A 22,831-nucleotide genomic window follows, 5' to 3' on the forward strand; every position below is an offset into this window, starting at 1 on the left:
GTCCTGTTAGGAGCTCTAAACCTGGTCCTGTTTGGAGCTCTAAACCCGGTCCTGTTAGGAGCTCTAACTCGGTCCTGTTAGAAGCTCTAAACCTGGTCCTGTTAGGAGCTCTAAACCAGGTCCTGTTTGGAGCTCTAAACCAGGTCCTGTTTGGAGCTCTAAACCTGGTCCTGTTAGGAGCTCTAAACCTGGTCCTGTTTGGAGCTCTAAACCCGGTCCTGTTTGGAGCTCTAAACCTGGTCCTGTTAGGAGCTCTAAACCTGGTCCTGTTGGAGCTCTAAACCTGGTCCTGTTAGGAGCACTAAATAACCCTCAGGATTTACTTGGAACGGTTTAGTCAGAGAAGAAGAACACTGGACTGGTACCGGTTCTGTAGGGGAGCTGGTAGGACCTGAGCTGCCGGCCCGTTCGTCCATCCAGGAAGGAATCCACAAACTGACAGTGGTCCTCCCCGAAGCCGCTCTGATCTCCGATGTTGTAGAACTTCCCTGCAGGGTGAAAGGAAAGGAACCGGGTCAGAACCAGAACCAGGACTGGTGTGAACCCGGTCCACCAGGCAGCAGGGCTTGACTCACCGTTGAGCGTGTCGCTCAGGTAGATTTTGTACCTGAGCGAGTTGCACAGCTGGACACCAACAAATTTGCGGTACCAGGTCCGTTTGACGTACTGCTTGCCGTTGCAGTCTGAGTATGAGTCGGTCTTAAAGGGGAACTGGGTCCAGATCGCGTCCTTTCCTGCAGAGAAGCAGACAGTTACTGTGTTCTGATCAGACTTTATCGGTACTACAGAGTGGACGACAGCTTGGAGGTAATTTACCTGAAACGTTCTCGCTGACACGCGGGTCGGCTGCAGGAGAACAACAACAGACTAATGTCAACGTGTGAACCTGGGACAGAACTCTGACATGCTGACTGAGCAGGAAAGAATCTGTAAGGATGGAAGAACTGAAGCTCCCTGCAGAAGAGGGGCGGCTCCAGGCAGCTGACGGCTGAATCTGGATTTCTTCCCTGCTCCTTTATGTGAAAACAGATCCATCATCAGAAGCAGCAGCTGTCCTGGAGGCTAACAGAGAGCCGAGAGCCGAGCTGAAGGCTGGAAGCCACAGAGCGGTTCTGGGTTTGGACTCTGACGGTGGCAGGAAGGCGGGTTACAGAGGAGGAAACGTACCGGACTCTGTGTTGAAGGAGACGGGTTCACTCAGAGGACCTTCTCCCAGCTCGTTCTTTGGCTTCACCTTGAACTCGTAACTGAGGACAGCAGACAGAAATAAAATCACTTTGATGCATCATTCAGACACTTCTGGATGATTTAAAGCCCTGAAATTCTGGATCTACTACAACTACTTCTATGACTATTACTACTACTACTAATAATAATAATATTAGTTACAATAATAAGTGGAACTGCATTGGCAGTTTTCATGGAACCTAAAGACACTGCACACACACGATCAAAACAAAAAGAAAAAACATTTTCTGCAAAAATTCTGTAAATGCTGAGCGCTGAATGAAAACACTAAAGGTCTGAGAGGAGCTGAGGAGGTCAGTGAGGAGGTCAAAGAGGAGTCGAGGAGACGACCTGCAGGGATTTGGAGGTGAGAAGGAGGATTTTGGATCTGAGACTGAACTGGAAGCTGGTGAAGCTGAGTGAAGGTTGGAGCGACATGTTTCCAGGGTTTGGTGCTGGGAGAACCTCGGCAGCAGAGGGTTGGAGCGACTGAAGCTTTTTCAGAGCTTTAGGTGTCCCAAACAAGACTGCAGTCCAAACAGGAGGTGGTGAAAGCATGGAGGCCAGGGAGGGAGGCCCAAAGTCTGAGGTGAAAAAAGGCAGCTTTTATGACAGAAGTGACGTGGGACTCAAAGGAGAGAGTGGAGACCAGGATAACACCAAGCTTAGCTATGTCTAGAAGGTCATCTTCTCTGGAGCTCCATCCTGGATTTAAAGACATCCAGGCTGTGGTTCCCTGCAGATGGTGGATCTGTGATCATCTGAACCTTTTCATTGTTTGCACTGATCTCCATAAGAACATTCAATAAGCACAAACTCCAAACCCAGATGTTTGGGTTGTTTTTGTCCTTCTTTGTTCTCCATGAGTTCCAGAAGCTTCAGCTCAGCAGATCTTCTGGAGTTCCTCTAAGAAACAAACAGTGGGCCAGGACAGCACTTTGAATTTGTCCTTCCTGGGGTACCGTCACCTTTTATAGACCCGTCGCTGCTCAGCACCACCAACCATCGGCTGATTCATATAAACTGGTGATGCTCTCTCTACGCTGCTTCTGATTGGTCAAACTGAGGGGATCAGGTGATGCACGACTGATGAGGTTAAGGAGAAGGAGCCAATCAGATGGCAGCGCTGGCCGTACAGAGAGGAGGATCGTTCCTGTAGGTAAACAGTAAATCTCTTTAAATCTTGATGTTTAACATGAGAGTGGAGCAACACCTCAGGTAAGCTCTGCAGGAAGCTCCGCCCCATCATGGAGGTAACAACCCCTCCACTTTCACAGGCAGGGAGAGGAAGTCTAAACTCCTGACATGCTTCAGATAAGACGACAGCACTCCTCTGGAGCTTTTAAAGGGGGGCATGGTTCAGTTCCTGTTACCTGAAGGATTCATGGCCGTCTCACAGGAAGTGCATGAAAGTGAAAACGTTCACCTGTACTTCAAACTGACCTGGAGCCAGACTTCATGTCACACACCACATCACACGCTCACATCAGGGCTCATTAAAGCCTGGGTGTGTTTGAACATCTGGACAGAGCTGCAGATGTTGCCTCTCAGCAGCTACAGCAGGAAGGTCCTCACATTCATCACGGCAACAAGTTCAGATGGTCAGGAGAACTCATCTCATCAACCCAGACCCAGATCAGAACACAGTCAATATATCAAATGTTGAAACTAAGAAACTGCAGAATATTTTGATGATGACTCAGAGTCTTCCCAATGTTCTGATGAGGAGCTTTATTCTGAAAGTGTTCCTCAGACAGTTCCTGTCAGCTGGTGAACCTCTGCCCATCTTCAGCCTCTAAAAGCTCTGATCCTCACTCCTCTGACTGACCTGCTGAGAATTAACTGAATTAGTCACTAAATGTCCCCAGCTGTTTGTGATTTGGACCTCCTACTTTTACAGCCTTTTGTTGCTCCTGGAACAACTTTTTACAGATCTGTTGCTGCCATTAAATTCTAAATTACCTTATTTAAAAAACTGAACAACCTCTTAGTCTCAACATTTGATGTTTCCTGTGTTCCTCTGTGAATAAACTCCAATCGCTGCATTCTAGTTTTATTCCTAACTTTCTCAGACTATGGGTTGTTTAAACCTGGCTCCATGTGAGGAACTCTTCAACCCACAGCTCTTCTTCTGCTGCCTCTTCATCCTCCTGATGGATAAATTAACTTACCTCTATGAGTTTAGTTCCTGTATAACCCAGATGAGCCTACCTGCTCTCAGGATTGAGGTTTTCCACGGCGGTGTGAGTCTTGTTGGTGGTCAAGATGGACACTCGTTCTCCATCAGGTCCTTTTGCCGTGGAGATGACCTCGTACTCTACAAAGAGTAAAACACACGAACAATCTGAAGTATCTGCATGTTTCTGGCCTGATGCATGAGATGCTTCCTGGTTTTTGGTGCTTAGATCTGGTTTCTTCATACCGGTGGTGTGGTTGTCTGTTTTCTCCCAGTCCAGGATGACGAAGGACGGACATCCTTCCACCGTCACCACGGTCAGGTTGGACGGTGGACTCTTGGGAGGAGACGTCACGCTCGTCTCGCCACGTTTGTCTTCGGGGAAATAAGTGAGGGAGGAGGTGATGGAGCAGGGCTCGTCGGGTTTCTTTCCAGTTTGGTAGACAACATGCGGCGCTGTGGGTGGGTGAAGGGACGGGTTAGTTACTTTACGAGATGTTTGTTTCTACGCCTCGATGATCCAGGATGAAAACTTACCCACAAAACGTTTATTCCCCAGAGCGTCAACGTCAGAGCTGGGCTGAGGCTGGAAGAGGTCCGAGTTCTCCCAGGTTTCCTGCCGGGTCGCTGAGAGAACAGAGGAAAGATGATCAAACTGGAGAAAATCTTTATGTTTCTTTAAAATGTTTGTTCTAAAAGCAACATGAAGTGATTTGGGCAGATTTGACCTGGTACCAGGTAAGTACCAGGCTGTGTGTATTACTGTTGGGTTTGGGTTTATTTATTTATTTTAGAGAACCTTGAATCTTGTTGTTTTATCTTTTGTTTTGAATACAAGACAGTGTCCTAAAAGAATTGGTGAAAATGCCAAACGGCCCAAACTGAGCTCTGTTTCCAAGCCTCTGACTCTGAGCTCATCTGTCAGACGTTCAGTTACCGGCCGCCGTCGGAGGTACAGTCGTGGTCTTCCTTCGCTCCTGCTTGGTCGGCTTGGGGGTCGCTGCTGGGACTTTATGAGGCAGGAAATCAGACTTTCCAGTTTTCTCAATGCGGTTCACCTTGTCTGAAACAAAAAACCGTTCCATCGTCATGGAAAAATCAATCAATCTGGTGTTTAGGCATGCTTAAAGAAACAAAGAGCCTTTCTAAACGCTGGCTGAGTTCTTACTGGTCTCTCCAAGCTTTCGGACGTCGTTTGGCTTCATGTTGACGACCGAACGGGCCGGAGATCCTGAAACCAACATCAGCATCAAAGATTTGAGACCATTTCTGCATCTGTGACATTCTTCAAATGCAACTAAAGATGGTTTGAATCAGTTAATGTGGAGCAGTGGTCCACTCGCTTCACTCAGATTAGGATCATGTGCTTTCAGAACTTTCTGGAGCGGTACGTGGCAGAAACATCTTCTGTAAATCAGATTCAGGCATCGGGTTGGCCTGTGGCTGCGTTGTGTCTAAATAAAACCAAAAGTTAAGCTTTACCAGCCACTTCAGATCTGTTTTCTCTAATCTCCTGGAAAATCTTTGTCTCCACTGAAGGCAGAAGCTCTGCAGACAAACTTTAAAACATGAACAGTCCTGCAGAAATCCATAAAACTGTGTGTGTTTGACTCCAGGTCCAGAACCTGCAGCCAATTACCCCCCTCCCCCACCCCCCCACTCCTCCAGCCCAAATTCCTCACAATCAGGGATCTGATCCGGGTCCAGAACTAAATGGAATAAATGCAAACCCACAAACATGAAGGATGATGGAGTCCCGCAACATTTTAGCATGTAACAATTCAGAGGCATTCCTTGAACTCCGAGACGTGAAGATGATGATATTTGGACATCACTTCAGTTGTTTTTACTTCTAAGAACTTTTATACTTTCTTGGTTTATTTTTCTTGGACTTGATTTAGAAACTTTGCCAATCAAACCAATAAATGTTCTCCACAGAGCTCCATAATGGAAAGTGTGCTGTAATTACAGCCCCGTTCTCCTGATTGCAGAACGAGACGAAGTGGAATAAATATTGGCAAGACAAACAGTCCTGAAACACAAAGCAAACAGCAGTTTTCATGCTGCCGGTTCTGAACACGCCGTTTTCTGCAGCACAATGAAGCAGGAAGCTAAGGCCGAAGCAGAAGAACCCAACGGGCTGAGCTGCATCATTAGAAGCAGTTTGTTCCTCAGATTTCTGCGGTGACAGAAAAGCACAAAGCTCTGCAGAGTGAGGTTCTGCAACACAAGCCAACCATCAGAGGAGCTCATAGTTTCCACAGCTCCAGAGCCTTAAAGCTGGCGGCCAGTGTTTTCCCTCCTGGTCCCTTTACAGACCTGCCTTTGGACCACGCAGAGCGACCGAGCCGGGTCCTGGGTGCAGGACTCGTCTTGTTACCAAGCATGAAGCTGCTTCTCTACAGAGATGCCACCAAAGACACCAGGAAGCTTCCTGTCCTCCACCAATGAGCTGCTGAGACGCAGAGGGACTGAAACTGCTCTCTTTCATTTCTGCTAAAGTCCAGAAAGTTTAACTTCCAACAGGCAGCCTGATGTTTAACTCTTGGATCAACTGGGTTTGTGCTCAAATGTGAAAACATTAAATAAAATAAAAGCTCCGACGGGAGAAACCTGAATGTCTCCATGGGATCATGTGGAGACAATCAGCAGAATCTGGACCGAATCTGATCTGGATCTAGATCTGTTTTAGGATCATCACACTCTGATGTAACCTGAGAGAGTCAGTCTTCTTTTTCTTCATATCTGTCTGTTTTTATCTCTGTAGGGAAAACAGTAACACTAAATGTGAAAACATGGGTCCTAACGGCTGACACTACGATGGTGGAGGAGGTCTGAGAGTCGGAACAGAATCCTCAGATAACTCAACCATCCGGAGGACGAGATGCTCATCAAAGACTCTCATCTCTTAGCTTCATGGATTAAAACATGGCTACAAGTTCAGGCTAAGAAACCTGTAGGAAATGGAGTATTCTGACTTTAAGACTTGAAATATTCTCAGTAATAGTGTAATCATGAAATCTTCTCACTGTCCCTTAAACATGTAACAGTCTGGGCTGCGGTCATCTGTCTTTGTTGGACTTTTAGGTCTTTATTAAACCAGAAACCTTCTCCACGGGTTCTGGTTACCTTCAAACTGTTTCACAGAAAGGAATATAAACCAGAAATACTCAAAGGAGTTCATTCAGATCAAAAAATATCTTCTGTAACTTAAAGGTGACAAAGTATTAAAATTATAGTTTATAAAAACTGACAGGCTGTTCCTCTACTGCAGCCTGTTATTAATCTGATTTATGGTGGATTTTAATCAATAACCACCAGTTAGGCTTCTTAATTAAGATTTTAGATGATAACTGATGATAACTGATGATAACTGATGGTAACTAAAGGTAACTAATGGTAACTAATGGTAACTGATGGTTACTAATGGTAACTGATGGTAACTGATGGTGGTTTGGTTCAATTGAGCAGCTTTACTTTCAGAGTCATCTGCTTTGACTCAAACTGATCAAACTAAAGGTTTTTAAGGTGTCTCATCCCAAACACTGGGATTGTTGTCAAACAGGTAGAGGTAGTTTAAAACCTGAACTACATGACCTCTGACCTGAGAGAAGGCAAACTGACAGCTGACGGTGAAACAGCCACCATCAGCACATGGAGCATTTCTCAAACCAAGTCAAATAATCAACATCTTGATTATTTGAAGGACTTTCTGCCAGAAGCTTTGCTGAACCCTGCAGGAGCTCGACTGGAGGCTGAAACATGGAGGAAAACAGGCAGCATGGATGGACGGACAGATGGATGACAGGAAGAGTGATGGACAGAAAAAGGATTAATAAACACAACGGATGTGGACAATAAACACCGACATGAGCCGCAGCGGAGGTGAAAAATGCTGCAAAGCGACTGAAGGGTTAATGATGAGACACAGAAAGACAAACGAGGTCTTTTTACCCAGGTGAGTTCTGGACCATAAGGCCGGTTTGGGCGGGGAAAGGCCCCGGTGTAGCTGTCCGTTTACTGCAGGGAGAGAACTGAGCGTTAGGAGGAGACAGAACCTGGTCCTGAGAACCGAACCCGACACGAGAACAACCAACCAAGACCTTCTGAAGGATCCAATCTGTTCCAAACTTCAAGATGCTAAAAGTTTCAGAACCATGACAGTGTCCGCATGATGTCAGGTGCAGACAGACAAACAGCCTGGGATCTGGACCGAATCTGACCCAAAACTAATCTGATCTGAACTGAATCTAATCTAGACTAAATCTGAATCTGATCTGAACTGGACCAAAGCTGATCGGATCATTTAGCCACAGTCTGCTCTGGGATGGACTCCAAACAGACACCTTTCCAAAGACAGTGAGATCGCTCAGTGACTGATCAGAAATCTGAAATGTTATTAAAAAAAAGATTCAAACCAGATTAAATTTGCCTGTTTTACTACATTTATATTTCAGTTGAAGCTAAAGTTTCAGTTAAAGACTCTGATGAGAACATTTAATTTTATTTTTTTATTTTAGTTTTAAACTCGTCATGTCTGAACGTATCCAGGAAAATTACTTTAAAAAATGGATTTATTTCAAAACCATTTGGAGCAGAACTTCAGACCCAAGCCTGAATTTTGTTTAAAATGCCCAAACGGAGCTTCAATCATTTGTTGTAAAGATCGATATTTTCCAGGAATCCTTCAGGGACAGAAGATGTCAGAGATAAGTTAAAGAGCAGAAGGCATCTGGTCTCATTTAGTCCCGTCAGCAGATGATTGTCAGATTTATAGACTCTCTGTTTAATGGATGCCATCAGAAAAATACTTTCAAACATTTTAGCTGATGTGTTTCCAGACTGGACAGAAAAAACTGAGGAGACGCCGCTCGTCTTCAGACGTTTTATCTGGCTGGTTTTAACTCCACTCACAGATCGGGATGTGTGCGAGGCAACGTGACGCAAACTTTAAAACAGAAGCTTCCTGATGAGCCTTTACAGCAGAAACAATCAGGTTTGGTCTCTCATCAAGCTTTCATTTCATGATGAAGGAAATGGAATACTTTTAAAATAAAACTGGCTTTTTAAGAATAAAATGTTTCTGTAACAGTTTTAAAACAAAAATGTGGAGCAGCTATCGTAAGAATCATGTGATCTAAGTTTATTCCAGGTTGGGCAGCGAGCTTCTCATTGTTTCCTGGTAAAAGTAGGACATTTCCCCTGAATAAGTAAACAAGTTGTGGCACGCTCAGTAAAAGCTGAAGAACGGAGGTCTGCAAGGTGACCCGTTCCAACTGATCGGTGCTTTAAGGTGGTGTCTGGCTGCAGACGAGTTGGTAACTCTAAATTGTGACAGAAGAGTCCAATTTTCTGTCTCTTCTTACTGAATTCTGCTGCTTTACAAAAAGCGAGTCATGCAGATTTTGAGCAGCCAGTTTTTGAGAATTATAACCCATTTTCAGGACTTTTAAAACTGCGTTCTTGGACATGGAAGCTGTGCCTTGGCTTTGGGTGTTGAAGGTTTGGATCTGGGGGTTTGGACCTGGAGTTTGTCTCAGTTGGATGAATAATATTTACTTGAATAACTTTAACGCTGTGCTGAACGAGCAGAGCTGCACGCCGTCCATCATGGCAGCATAAACAGTTTGGGGAACATCTATAGTTTCAGTTTATAGTTTCACTTGTAAATAACCAATGATTTGATTTAACCCAGCTCAGAGCTGGAACGTTCCCATCAAACGGCTCCAGATCCCACCTGGAACGTTTGAAACATCAATGAGTCGATCAAAACCTTTGCAGACTTGTTTGGTTGTTCATCTGTAAGGTTCATTAGCAGCCAGCAGGGAGTTCCACATCATGACAGTCAGGAAACAAAGGAATCAAACTGTTTCCCAGATGTTTGCTAACGTTGATAATACCTGATCTAACTAGTCTCAGATAAAACCTCATGTCCAGTCACAAACAGCAGGGCTAATGCTACAACTTGTTGTGTTGCTGTTAACCATCAGGTGTTTTATAAACTGCTGGGAGTCTGATCTATCAGACCGACATGTGATCAATAAGATCACTGATGTCAGCAGCTACAGTGTCAGCCTGAGGGAGAAATGTGAGAAAAAAGACAGGAGGACGATTACCCCCGAGCATCCCTGAGGACGGGGACGAGTTACTGGATCTAGAAGAAGAGTGGGTTTTTCTGAAGCCATTAGAGAAGGGATAGAGGGGGGTTCTGGAGCCAGGCCTCGTGGATCCGGACACTGAGGACGCTGCTGGGCTGTAGGGTTTCAAAGGCAGCGACAGGTTCATGTTTCTGTTACTGCCTGGACCTAAAGAGAAAATCAGAAACAGTTGCAGATGGCCTTTGTTATGTGGTCTTTATCTGGGATGGAAAAGAAGCCCTGAGGCGTTAGTGATGGACCCTCGGATGTTGTTTAATTGGTGCAAATATGTCGGCCCCCTTATATTAAAAAAAGAAACTGAAAAGTCTCTGAAATGAAACTGGTTCAACAGAATAACCTCCAGAACAAACTCATGAAACTGACAAAAAGGACGGTTCTTCTAGAAAAGACTGAAGCTAATGTGTCCACAGGGACATGTCCTGCAATCAGCTTCACAGGTGTCCTCAGGCTGCCTGTTTAAAGGGGGACAGGTAGTCACAGGGCTGCTTGGTATCATGGTGTGTACCACACTGAACATGGAGGACAGGGAGCTGAGGACAGAGTTGTCTCAGGAGCTCAGAAAGACAATGACTGAGCAGCAGGTTGAAGGTAAAGACTATAAGACCGTCTCCAAGCAGCTGGATGTCCCTGAGACTACAGAAGGTTCAGGTCCACAGGACTGGACACAACCTCCCTGGACGTGTCCACAAGAGAACAACTGAGGACAAACTGAAGAGATGGATAATAGGAATGATAAAACCGGAGTTTTTAGACAAAAAGTCCCATCAGCTCTGTGTCCACAGACCCAAACCAGAACCATGTTCTGGTCCTGAATCTGTTCTGGGCCCAAGGTAATCTGAAGACTATCAAGGCTTTCTGGAGCCAGATGTGCTGCTCAGAGTCAGAAAGCTCGGTCTCAGTCTCAGCTCATGGGTCCAACAGGATAATGACCCTAAACACCAAGAACGGGTCAGAATCAAACATTGGACCGTTCTGAAGGCCTTCTGAGCCCTGATCTGAATCCAGCTGAAACATCTGGAGATGGAACCCTTCAGACCTGAGACAGCTGGAGCTGTTTGTTCAGGTGGAGTGGACCAGAACATCTGTGGGCTCCTGCAGACACCTGTGGACTCCTGCAGACACCTGTGGACACCTGTGGACTCCTGCAGACACCTGTGGACACCTGTGGACTCCTGCAGACACCTGTGGGCTCCTGTGGACAGGTGCAGAAGACTCAGAGGGATAGAAACTGCCTGACTGCAGTAATTGAGGTTATGGAACCTTCCTTTCAGTCAGACTCAGTTTCTTTAGTTTGTTTTTAAAGAAGTTATTAAATTAAAATTCAAAAGCAGAGACTGATTTCCACGAATTAATTTGTAGTAAATTTGTTCTTTTTGAAGTTATTTCAGAGACTTCTGTGGAGTTTTCTTTGTTTAATGAAGGGTACAAACTAATTTGACCGCATCTGTAATGGATAAATGATGGGTTAGGATGAGTCTAACAATCTTGGGAAACTCAAGACTGCGAGCTGCATGCAGGCGCTGGATGAGATGAGTCTAAAGAGGGTGGAGCAGCCAGACCTGTGGACGAAAACACTGGACAGGAAGCAGAAAGATGATTGCAAGACAGGAAGCAGATCATCGTTACCCCAGGTTCTGGCTCTCTCATTGGCCAGTGCTGATCTGAGCAGCAAGGAGCCATCTTGTGATCTGAGGACAGCTGTGTAGGAAAAAAAACAGTTCAAATATTCCAAAAACCAGACATGTTTGTTGACAGTTTAAGAGTGGCCCACGTCCTGAAAGCTAAAACCAGAGACAGTCACATTAAGAGATCCTGCTGGAAGAAGCAGGAGGTCAACAAACTGAAAGCTGAAGGAGGAAATTACCCGCAGGATTGAGACGCTTCTCAGGCGTACGAGTGGGAGGGGCCTGAGTGCTCTGGCCAGGAAGTGAGCCGCCATTGGAGGGTAATTTAGTGACGGGGGTGGCGGTGGTTGTGGTGCGATGGGCGGCGGTGGTGGTGGTGGAAGTGGTGGAGGTGGTGGTGGTGGTTGTGGGCGGGACTTTAGGGAGGAGGGCAGGAGTCAAACGATCCGCCAGTCGAGTTCTGTTGGTTCTAAAAGTGTTTCCTGAGAGGAGAGAGGTACAGTGATCCGACTGATCAGAACCAGAACCAGTTCTGGTTCCTGACTGACCAAACTTTGATCATCATCTAGATACGCAGACTTCAGACTTTCCTTCAGACTTGACGGGTTTTAAACTGTGAAGAACATCTTCCTCGTTTAAGAACAGATTTGATTTTGTTCTCGATGGATTTCTAAATAATTTACAGAACTCTGGTATAATGAACTCAAAATGAATCCAAATGTTTCAGTTCTACAAATACAGAGTTTCACTTGTACTGGAAGAGGATTTTGCAGAAGAACTTGCTTTTTCTCCAGAAGGAAAGTCTGAAAACATGTGTCTGAATGGGCCGACATGCAGTCCTGTCATGCAGTCTGAGGTAACATGATGCAGAAACAATGATCGGACCTTCTGCTGGTCCTCTAAGGTTGTCCACTTACAAAGAAATTAATCAGCTCTACCTAGGTAGTTTCATTTTACTGCAGAGAGACAGAATAGTTACTAAAAGTCATAAAATAAACACATCATAGAAAACCAACAGCCAACCAAGCAGCCATGAGACCCTCCTGATCTCAGGTGTGTAAAGCAGAGTGGTCCACAGAACCTCTCCATCAGACCACAGATCTGTCAGAGGACTTCAAGGACTAGATTGTAGATCTGCACAAGACTGGAATGGACTACAGACCATCAGCAAGAAGCTTGGTGAGAAACTGTTGGAGCCATTATGGAAAATGACCATCAGTCATCAGTGGTCTAAGATCTTCCTCATGGACTGAAGATGATGATGAGAAAGCTGAAGGGTCAACCCTCAGCTCGACAGGAGGACTTGTTAAAGATCTGAAAGCAGCTAGAAGCACAGTCACCATAACACCATTGGTACCACACCACACTGTGAAGGACTGAAGGTTCCCAGGTCTGTCAGAAAACATCTAAATCTCCAAACCTGGTCCTGGAGGGCCACTATCCTGCATGTTTTCCTTTTCTCTGCTCCAACACACCTGATTTGAATCAATGGGTGATTACCAGGCTTCTGCAGAACAAGAAGAGGTGATTTAACCTCTGAACCAGGTTAAATCAAAGAACAGCATCCTGACAGTCAAGCATGGAGGTGGAAACACCATGGAAGGAGCACACCAAGGTCCTGCAGAGTCCGAGTCCGTCTACAGACCTCAGACCTGTAGAACATCTGTGGAGGAGCAGAAGCTTCGAGTTTTCAGGAAGCAGTCAAGAAACCTGAAGGATTTAGAGTTTCTGTGAAGAGGAGTGGGCCAGAATCCCTCCTGAGACGTGTCCAGACCTGGAGACCAACTAAAAGAGACGTCTCCACCAAGAACTTAGTCTGGTTTTACTTGGAGGTCAAATACAAATTTCACTCAATGACACAAATTAATACCTTTTATGTGTCTTTTTTCTGGATTTCTAGCTGTTTTCTGTCTCTCCCCACTGAAGAGAAGCAACTATCAAAGTGAGAGGCTGTTCAAGTGGACAAGCTTACAGAATCAGCAGATCAGATCGTTCTTTGCTCCTCTTTCTGATGAGAACAGGAGGACAGATGGATGAAGATGGAAACAGAAGATAGAACAGGAAAGCTTTGAGTTAAAAAGCTTCATTTGTCTTCAAGTGTAAGACTTAGTTGGAACCTTGAGTCAAAAACATATTTACTCAATTCAAATCTATTTAATCTTTAACTGGTTTTATTTGGAGAAACTTACAACATATCAGTGAGTTTTAATGTTTCTGGAACAATCAGGAGTTCTCTTTGTTAAACATCCTTAAAGGTTGTTGGACCAAGTGGATAATGTCAAAGTTTTGGTTCATTGTGCAAAAAAGCCCAAACATTTATGGTTTCAAGAACCTTTATATTCTTAAGTTAATGACTTAGTTTGACACCAACTCTTGGTTCCGACCAGCTCCACCTCTTTAACGTTCTTCTCGGTGGTCTCCCAGGAGAACAAAACCCAACAGATGGTCCAGAATTGTCCCCCCCAATTGTCTCCCCTTAGATCTGAATGAACCAGATCTAAGTTCTTCCTTCAGCAGATATTTTAGCTCTGGAACCCTGGGTTCCTTTTAAGAACATCGTCTGGTTCTGTCATGCCTACAAACAAGGTAAACTCATTCCAGAACTATTCTCATCTGTGGTTCTACGACGGTGGAGCAAGTCTTTCAGAGCAGGAGGTCCCTGTCTACCTTCAGACTCATCTCTTCAGGAACACCTTTCCTGTGACTCTGAACACAGACTGACTTTGGTCTTCTGGACCGGTTCTACCGGGACCCTGTCCTTCATGAGCTTCTCTAACTTCTTTTGGATGATTCAGGTTAAAAAACAAATAAAAAACATCTCTTAGAATGAAAAAGTTTAAGAATTATTCTCTGGAAACCACAGATTTCTGTGTTACTCTAATGTTCTCTTAGAATCTAGGGACCGGTTCAGCTCAGGAACCATAAACTAACTGGACCGGAACCAGTTTGGCGTTTTAGTGATGCTAAATCTTAAAGTTTGGCTTTCACAAAAATACTGATGCAAATACTGTCTTTAATCTGATTATTTTGGTTTAGATGACTGGAACCTTGTTGTCTCAAGAGAAAAACAAAAGGAATAAAGTTTTAGAAAAACAGAAAAAGATCAAAGTGAAGGAGATCGTGTCGCTGTGGCATCATAAACGGCAGCCGATGGTGCTGAAGCATGACTGTGGTCACATGACCCTGCTGTCGGGGTGGGCGGTGCCAAGTCAACTTACTCCTCTTCAGCGACATCACCTCCAGGTATCGACTTTCTGACTCTGTGCATGCTAACGTGCAGCCAATCACAGCAGCTGCAGGCCCTGGCCCCGCCCCCTACCAGCTGCATGAATGAGTGAAGCTGATGGTGAAAGAATTAAAGAGCGTCTGTCGGGTTACCGGGCGACTCGAAGGGAAGTTTGGGCTCAGAGCCCGGCAGAGGGAGCGTTTCCTGCTGGCTCTCAGGGGACTCTGTGGAAAACAGCACGCTGCCTTTATGAGAAGAAGAAGAAGAAGAAGAGCAGAAAGACAAGAACCTCCAGAGCTGGAAGGTTCTGAAGAAGCAACCACTGCTCAGGCTCAGCTGATGAAGGCTAACCATTTTCTAAATCACTACCAGAGTTTTCAAAAATCAGTCTGAAAGTTTATCAGTCGAAGCGTGTTGAGAGCCTCTGAGGTCCAATAAAACTCCTCTGCTGCCCTAAAAACCATCTAAGAAGAAACAAATCAGAGATAATCACCAAAGGAGGAGCGTGGAGATCCTGGGAAACCCTTGAATTTGGTCAGAGTGTGGTCCTGAGGTCTCGTGCCGTTGTGCAGAGCTGCAAACAAGTTATTGTTATTAAAGACCCAAAGTATTCACCCCCTGACCTTTGACCTTTACAGCAGAGGGCCAGCAGATGATCACAGTCAGAGAACTGTTTATTCAGGAACCTTACCAGTAGAACCAGGGTGGAAGTTCGGAAGTTTCTGCAAAAGAAAAACCAAAGAAACAAAATGTAAAACTAAAACAGGTGCTCAAACTGTTTGTTGCATCCTGAACCGTGGTTGTTAAAACCCTGCAGAAAGCTGGAAACACTGTAGAAACAACTTTATCTGTGTCTGCATTTGGAAGAGCTAAAGAGTTAAATATCACTAAAAAAGACACAACACTCTTCCAAATCCTGCAAAGTTAAAACAACCTTTTAAAACTGCACACCTCCTGCTGAATGAAAGATCAGACCAACTAAACCTTCTTTGTAACTGCAGTAATCTGCAGTTTCAGCCTGTTTGAACACAGCCTACATGCAGCAGGTCACATACCATCGACTTTGAGAGAGAATTGGGCGACTGTGGAGTTTTTCTATCTGTGAAACCAAGAAAGTCAAAATTACGTCGCTGCAGACAGAAAACAGCTCAGAAATTGCTTTCAGTTGTCAGATTTGTTGAGAAATAATTAGACAAACAGGAAGACATGAATATTGGGTCCGTTCTCAGTGTTTTCCTGCAAAGTGAAATGAAGCAGCAGCAGATGGTAAACGTTCTCTGATTGGTGGAAGGAGCGGTCCTTACTGCCCATGTTGGTGTTGTGGATGACCGCTTTGCTCCACATGCTGCTCCGGTTGTCCTTGTTGGAGCGAACGCCGAACTCATACGGGGTGTTGGGCTTCAGGTTATCCACGACCGTGTCGCTGGTTGGACACGTCTGGTAGATCCACTTCCTGTTCCTCTCCCTGTAGCGGATCGTGTAAAATCTGCAGGAGGACAGAAGATCTTTATTATCTGTTGGCCTCAAACCCACAGAATCTGATGAAAAATAATTATGGTGTTCCTCAGGGTTCAGTACTCAGGAGTATTGTTTGTCATTTCATTCCAGGTTTCAGGACAAAATAAACTGATCTGGTATTTATTAGGTTCTAAAATGATTCAAATCTAACATCAAGTGAACCAAAACAGATTCCAGCATGCTGTTTTTAGTCTGGTAATAAATAGAGTTTGGTTGTTTTGGAGGTTAAGCGTAAACCTGCAGGAAAACAAAAACAGGAGCTTAAAGAAGCGATTAAAGTTCTCAGAGCAGAAAGAAGTCAGGAGAAATCTTCTACAGATGACTGATCTTCAGTAAAACACTCGGTGTCGTCTTCAATTACAAACTAACTTGAAAACTAAAAACATTTGACAGACTGTATTTTTGAAGGACTTAAAGGAACTCTGAGGGATTTTGCAGAGTCTTGTAAACTGACCCTTCAGAACCAATCAGAACCAGACGCTGCATCAACAAATGGTTCTGCTGAATGATCTACGGCCCGCTGAAAACTGCAGTTTCACGTCTGCATCTTGTCAAATCGGCTGCAGCTCTGAAGGTGTCGGGTTAACAAGACGGCGAGCTGGGACACGTGAATGACAAACGCAGCCGTGCGGTTTCTCTCTGGCTGCCTGCAGCCGCCGTGACCTCAGCGGGGAAACAACAATGTTGTTCATTTTGGCCGTGGAACCACCCGATCTCCACTTTCACTCCCTGAAAGTTGTGTTTTTCAGAGCAGGGATCCAAAACAGCCAAGCTCTGCAGAAGGAGCTGACGTTAGCTTTAATAGCAGCTAACGGAGGACTGCTGGCTCAACATTTCCAAAGCTTTCTCCAACTCGTTCGACAGGGAGGGAAAAATGTGCGCCGTCGAAGGCGGGACAAAGTCCGTGTAGGATCTCTCAACACAGTCGGACGATTCAAACACAGCAGCAGCCATCTGCAGAGTCGTTAATCCTCATCTTCACTGGACAGAGAAGCTTTTAAATGTTTAGGAAACACAAGTTTCAAACAGTTCTCTGTCATGAATGTGGGACACAGGATTTGTCCTGTAAGTGTTTCCAGCCAGCGGTCGAAGCTTTCCTGCTCATCGCTTCCAGACGATAATTTCTTTAGTGACAAACACCAGAAACCCCAAACAAACTCAGCTTCTTTATGAAAGGCTAAAGACAATCACCCGTCCTCCAGACACTCGTTCATGATGTCCTTTTCGTAGGGCGTCTTCAGGTGGTTTCCCCAGGACAGCAGCACCGCCGTGGGGCTGACGGAGCCGATCACCAGGTGGAGCGGCTTCTCCAGGTTCACCTTCCCTGCAGGGAGACATTCAGGAACACTCAGACTTCCTGGGACTTCCAGGACAGGTTGGACCTTCCAGCTGACGCACCTGTGCAGTGTTTCTTCATATTGTTGGCTGGGATCGGCTGCACTGCCACCAGGTACTTCGGCTCTGCGTCTGCAACAAAATGGACACTCCGGTCAGGGTTTGGTCTGCTCCAGCTTTAGATCTAAAGATGAAGACAAAAAGGTCTCGAACGTTCAAACAGAGACACTTTAACCGTTAAAAACGTTCCTTTAAGTGTAATTCAGTCTGCTGCTGATAAAACACATCCATCATGTCGGAGAAAAGACTCAGAATTAAATGAAATTACACCAAACTCTGGTTAAATCACCAATAAGTGCTTTAATCCCAACACGTTTATCAGAGCCGGAAACACGTCAGAAACATGCGAGGAACGCTGGGCGCAGCCATGACAGCGGTGATGTCACGGCGGGTAACGATGCCCTCGCAGATGGACAGATGTGAACGATTACAGATACAGTTTGTCTGCGTGAAGGACACGTGAAACCACTCACAGCTTCTGATTTCCATCCAAATCAAACAGCTCCTGCTTTTCTTCTGTGTTTTCAGTCCAGACTGTTTCTGCAAACTTTCCATGATTTCATTTATTATTCTTCATATTTGGTTTTGGCCTCATGCACAGTCCCCCTCTGCAGCTTGTTTTAGTCTTTGAAACAACAAATAAAACTAAATTGAGAATATTAAAAAACCCTTTACTTCAAGGAGGACTGCCTGGTTTGACACTCAGACAGCAGAACGGTTCGTTCAGATGTGTTCAGACGTGTTGGTAAAGAAATCCTTTAAACTACGCGTCCTGAAACAACCTGAGCGTGGCCGCACGTTTTTACAGCCAAAGGTTTCCTGAAGGAGGCGATAAAACAGATTTAATGAACCAGTTTCTGCTTTAAACCGTTTGTTGCCCTGAACCGACAGAGTTGCTCTGATTGATACGTCCACAGTTTTCTGAGAACAAGGTGAGCTGTGAACAGTCTTGCGGCCGTGTCTGTCGGTGGAGCTGAGGAACTCCGTCTTCAGTGAACTCGTGGTGATGGTTGAAGGAGCTCGGAGCTGAACTCCTGAATGTTTCCAGACATGAATCGTCTCCAGAGGTGTCCTCAGATGACGGACGGCTGGAGGACAGCAGCTGCAGCTGATCAGAGTCCTCAGCTTGGATTTATGAGCAGACAGAGTCTCACACTTTCAAACTTAACCTCAAGAATCCAGAGCAGACATGTTTGGTTCTGCTCTGATTTGTTTACAGGGAGAACATGTCGTCTGTTATAGGAGGTTTGTGTTTTCATTCAAGCTCTGCGTGTTTTAAGACATTCTTTCCCACTAAAGTCCAATCAAAACCAGGTTTCCCCTCGGAGGAAACAGCAAAGTGTCCCTGAAGCCACATCTGTGTCTCCTGTGGTTAAAAACATCCAAACCCCAGAAACCAGCGGCAGCGAGGGATTTAAAGAGTCAACACTGCGGCGGAGGAGCTGCTGACGGATGATCCTCCGCTGAACGTGTTTCCTCCACGCCACAAGTGGACACGGAACACGGGACACTGAAGGTCCGTTTAAACCAGGTTAAAACTCGTCTCCTGGGACTTGTTAAACGTCCCCCAGACGTCCGATTTTCCCAGCAGCCCCTAAACGCAGCGTCTAACAGAGTCTGATGAATGAATCTGAGGATGTTTGGATCCTTTTTAATCAGAAAAGAAAAGGTTGGAAAATAAAATAACCTAAAAACAACAAACTTGAGTATTTTAGTTTCAGCAGACAGAAATTAAAGTGTTGGGGATGACTCTCAGCTACTACCACACCAGATTACAGTGCAATGTCTCTAAAACTGACTGAATTAGAGGCCTTTTTGTGTTGCTCAGGTTGATTAGCTGTGGCGGCCATCTTGAATTGAATGTAGACGAGCATCCAATGATTAGTTTCTGAAAGTTTCATTTGGATCCATCCTCTGGTTCATGAGATATTTTGCTAACAGACACAGAAACCAACAGCCTTTTTTAGCAGAGGATAATTAACTCCAGACTTCAGAGGTTTTAACGAGAGGAACTAAAAACCAGCTCCAACGAATCAAACTGTTCAGTTTTCACCTTTTTGTGGCTCAGAAAATGAAAAAGTTTGAAAAGTCTTAAAAAAACTCTGACATCAAATTAAAATCCTTAGAACCTCAGAGGAGAACCGGACTCAGGGTTCTGGTGCAGATCCAGCTGAAGGTCGAAGGTGTTTTCTCAACTCTCGGCTGAGCCTCTAAGAACGGATCAGAACCACCTGCTGCTGCTGGTTCTCTGAGACAGAACCGCTCATGTTCTGCTGTTCCAACAGGAGGAGACGTTCCAGGAGGTTCTGGAGAAGTTCTTACCCAGCTCGGTCTGGTACGGCTGTCCGTTCTCGGGCAGCTGGATGAACTGTTTGGAGAACATGCTGCTGCCGTACCCCAGGATGTACCCCTCCAGCCTCACGTCGGGACTCGGGCGCACAAACTTCATGACGATGGTGTCGCCGGTGGCGTTGATCCGGACCTTCATGTTCTGACGGCGAGCTGGAGAAACAACAGGAGGAAGGAGTTTACTGAAGGAGCTAAGGCCGAATGAGCTGAAGGCTTTGAGACATGAACTCTGCAGGAGCGGGTCGATTGTAGAAACTAAAACCAACATCCGAGTCGAGCTGCAAACATCAGAGACTCATTTCAGAGTTTAGGTCTGATTTATCAGCTGAACAATCAGCACTTCCTCTGCAGACGCCTTTCAAACGTCCCACAGAGCCAAACGTCTGTCTCTGTAGAGACAAAGACGGGACTTTTCCAGGACTGAGCCGTCTCAGAGAGGACATTCAGGATTTCATTTGCTGACATTAAAACAAAAGCTGCTGAGTTTGTGTCTGAGACTAACTCCACGCCGGAGCCCATGTTTGTCGCGGTTCCGTCTGAACCTCCTTCATGTGGCTTCAGTCTGAGCTGCAAAGTGTGGGCAAAACAGAACCCATCCCTGAAACGAGTTCCTGATGTTTCCACATGTTTTATTGTGAAAGAAACCAAAGATCCACCAAACATTAAATCTGCTTTCATTAAACAGAGAAAAACAAGCAGGAAACTAAAACTCTGACATGAGGAGTTTTATGGCCTCGTTGGAGATGCTTGAGGTTTAGTTCTGAGACAGACAAGTTCAAACGTTCTTGTTGTGGATGTTCTGTAAAGTGAAAACAAACTTTAAATCACTTGTCTCTGCTGCATGTGGATGGATTTACTGTCCCACACGGGGACAGAACAGGGTAAATCTGTGGTTTATGTGTCCAAATGTTCTGTTTTCTTCCGTTTGACTCCTGGACAGAAGTTCTGCATGGTTCCCTCTGGAACAGAACAGATAAATAAGTTCCTCTCAGCTGCTGAGTCGTGTTAGATTAACTGATGAAGTTTGTGTTCAGCTGCAATGAAACAATCAGCTGGAATCAGATGTTAAGGTTTCCTGCAGGAAAAAGAAGTTCTTGGTTCTGCTGGTTCTGTTTGGTTTGTTCAGCTCAGTTCTTTAGGATGTTTGTTTCTGCACATCAGTGTGGGAGAACACTGGATGTTTGGAGTCTTGTTTCTGTAATCTGTTCCTGTAGATTGTGTGTTCCTGTAGATTGTTCCTATAGCTTGTGTGTTCCTATAACATGTGTGTTTTTATAGCTTGTGTGTTCTTACAGCACGTGTGTTCCTATTGTCAGGATCGGCGGAGACGGAGGCGAACCCAGAGAGCAGACTCATATTTGTAACTAAAGGAAACTAATTTGTTAAAACAAAAACAAAGAGCTGGCGGGGCAGCGAAACGAAAACACAAACTACAACCAGGAACACAAGAGGAAACACAGGACAAGAACTAATGAACAATGATCCGACGGAGTGGTGGAGGAAATGACCGGGTTTTAAAACACAGAGGATAATGAGGTAAGTAGAAACAGGTGAATGATAATAATAGCTGACAGGTGGAGATGGGCGTGGCAGGTAAACATGTGAGTGAGTGACTGAGGAGGCATGAATGGTGACAGGAAACAAACATGAACACAAGAGACAAAGACAGAACGAACCCAAACCAACTAACAAGATAACAGAATTAAATAAACACCAACTGAAACAAAAAGACAACCAACTGGAAACCAAAAACCCAAATCCTGACACCTATAGCTTGTGTTTTCCTATAGCAAATGTGTTCCTATAGCTTGTGTGTTCCTATAGCATGTGCTCCTATAGCATGTGTTCTTATAGTTTGTGTGTTCCTATAGCATGTGTTCCTACATCTCAGTCGTCCCTGCAGCTCACTCATCCTTACAGCTCATTCAGTTCCATGTCTTGTTCATTACTGCAGTTTATGTGTTCCTGCGGTTTGTCCTGCAGCTCCTTCTTGCAGCTCGTTTGTTCTTGTGACTCGTTCAGCCCAACAGATTGTTCCTGAAGTTCTGCACAGCTTGAATGAAAGTTAACAAACGAGGTTTGGCAGGAGGGGAGACCACTAACCAGAAACACATCTAACCCCAGAGCACACGCTCTGCAAACTGCAGCGTTTAAATAAAAGTGCTTCACGCTGAGGAGCTCCTCCAACCACGACTCACACATCATCATGAAACAAACAGAACCTGAACAGAACCACGGGATGGAACCAAGAGCATCTGAAGAAACATCTGCAGCTTGTCGTGTCTCTGCTGTCGTGTTTCAGAGTAAAAATCTGTGGAACCAGGAGTTTCTGTCTGTAAGCAGCTGAAACTCTGTCAGAGCAGCTGGACTTCCTGAGCTGAAGCTGGAAAACCAAAGTGTTGCTGAAACACCAGTCGGCTGCTTCCTTCCATCGTTATCAGAACAGGACACAAAACCTGTTGACCTCTGAACTCTCCTTCAGCAACAAACCAGCGGACTTCTGGTCCTGTCTCAGACCCGACATGTACGGATATTATGTTGCTCCCAAATGTCTTTAAAGATGTTTGAAAAGGTTTCTGAGATAAATTCTGACAAAAAGAAATACATCAGAGTAACTGACGGTAATGAAGAGCACCACCTGTAGGCCATTGTTCCTGATGTCAAACTGAACAGAACCACAGCTGTCAAACACCAGAAATCAAACAACACTTCACTGAACAAACATTCAAAAACTTGTTTCCAACCACGAGTCTGACAAAGATGGACGACGTGAGAAATATTTATAAAAACAAAGATATGATTGACAAACCTCCAAACGCCACATTTTATTCACAGTAGAACATCGAAAACACAGCAGATGTTCTCAGAGGTCAAGGCTGGTTCTGTTCTGCTCAGGAACACTGTCTGTAAACACAGTTCACCGTGCTGCTTAAAGCTCTATCAGGCAAAGAAGAAGTCAGATGTGAACAGATGTGTCTCCTCTGGACCAAAGAGGAGGACTGTTCTGAGGTCAGACAGGTCCAAACCATCCAGCCTGCCACTCTGATGGTATGGGGGTGCATTAGTGCCTCTGGAAAGGATCTCCAGGTTTTAGAACATCTGCTCCGATCCAGGACTGTTGAACAGACAGAATGGGGCAACCTCAGGTCCAGATGTT

General features: G+C 45.1%; 1 protein-coding gene across 7 annotated transcripts in view; it reads right to left on the reverse strand.

Moving 5' to 3' along the window:
* LOC108246687 (target of Nesh-SH3-like) overlaps window positions 1–19,827 on the reverse strand; it is a 24,919-nt gene extending 5,092 nt beyond the window's left edge. The window contains exons 1-21 of one of the 7 annotated variants that reach the window (XM_037973759.1): window positions 19,648–19,827; window positions 17,329–17,397; window positions 17,122–17,254; window positions 15,717–15,898; window positions 15,468–15,511; window positions 15,104–15,134; window positions 14,906–14,986; window positions 14,565–14,636; window positions 11,426–11,668; window positions 11,188–11,259; window positions 9,520–9,708; window positions 7,358–7,423; window positions 4,572–4,634; window positions 4,341–4,466; window positions 3,941–4,030; window positions 3,650–3,859; window positions 3,439–3,544; window positions 1,168–1,247; window positions 817–846; window positions 576–734; window positions 366–488 (exon numbers count right to left, since the gene is read on the reverse strand). In XM_037973759.1, the coding sequence (XP_037829687.1) occupies window positions 366–488; window positions 576–734; window positions 817–846; window positions 1,168–1,247; window positions 3,439–3,544; window positions 3,650–3,859; window positions 3,941–4,030; window positions 4,341–4,466; window positions 4,572–4,634; window positions 7,358–7,423; window positions 9,520–9,708; window positions 11,188–11,259; window positions 11,426–11,668; window positions 14,565–14,636; window positions 14,906–14,986; window positions 15,104–15,134; window positions 15,468–15,511; window positions 15,717–15,898; window positions 17,122–17,254; window positions 17,329–17,397; window positions 19,648–19,813 (2,335 nt within the window). In that variant the 5' untranslated portion in view covers window positions 19,814–19,827. The remainder of the gene's footprint in view (window positions 1–365; window positions 489–575; window positions 735–816; window positions 847–1,167; window positions 1,248–3,438; window positions 3,545–3,649; window positions 3,860–3,940; window positions 4,031–4,340; window positions 4,467–4,571; window positions 4,635–7,357; window positions 7,424–9,519; window positions 9,709–11,187; window positions 11,260–11,425; window positions 11,669–14,564; window positions 14,637–14,905; window positions 14,987–15,103; window positions 15,135–15,467; window positions 15,512–15,716; window positions 15,899–17,121; window positions 17,255–17,328; window positions 17,398–19,647) is intronic. The other 6 variants (XM_037973760.1, XM_037973761.1, XM_037973762.1 and 3 more) reach the window with 6 other exon arrangements.
* Between the last annotated feature and the right edge of the window lie 3,004 nt (window positions 19,828–22,831).

Source organism: Kryptolebias marmoratus, linkage group LG23 (assembly GCF_001649575.2).
Source record: "Kryptolebias marmoratus isolate JLee-2015 linkage group LG23, ASM164957v2, whole genome shotgun sequence".
NCBI lineage: Eukaryota > Metazoa > Chordata > Actinopteri > Cyprinodontiformes > Rivulidae > Kryptolebias > Kryptolebias marmoratus.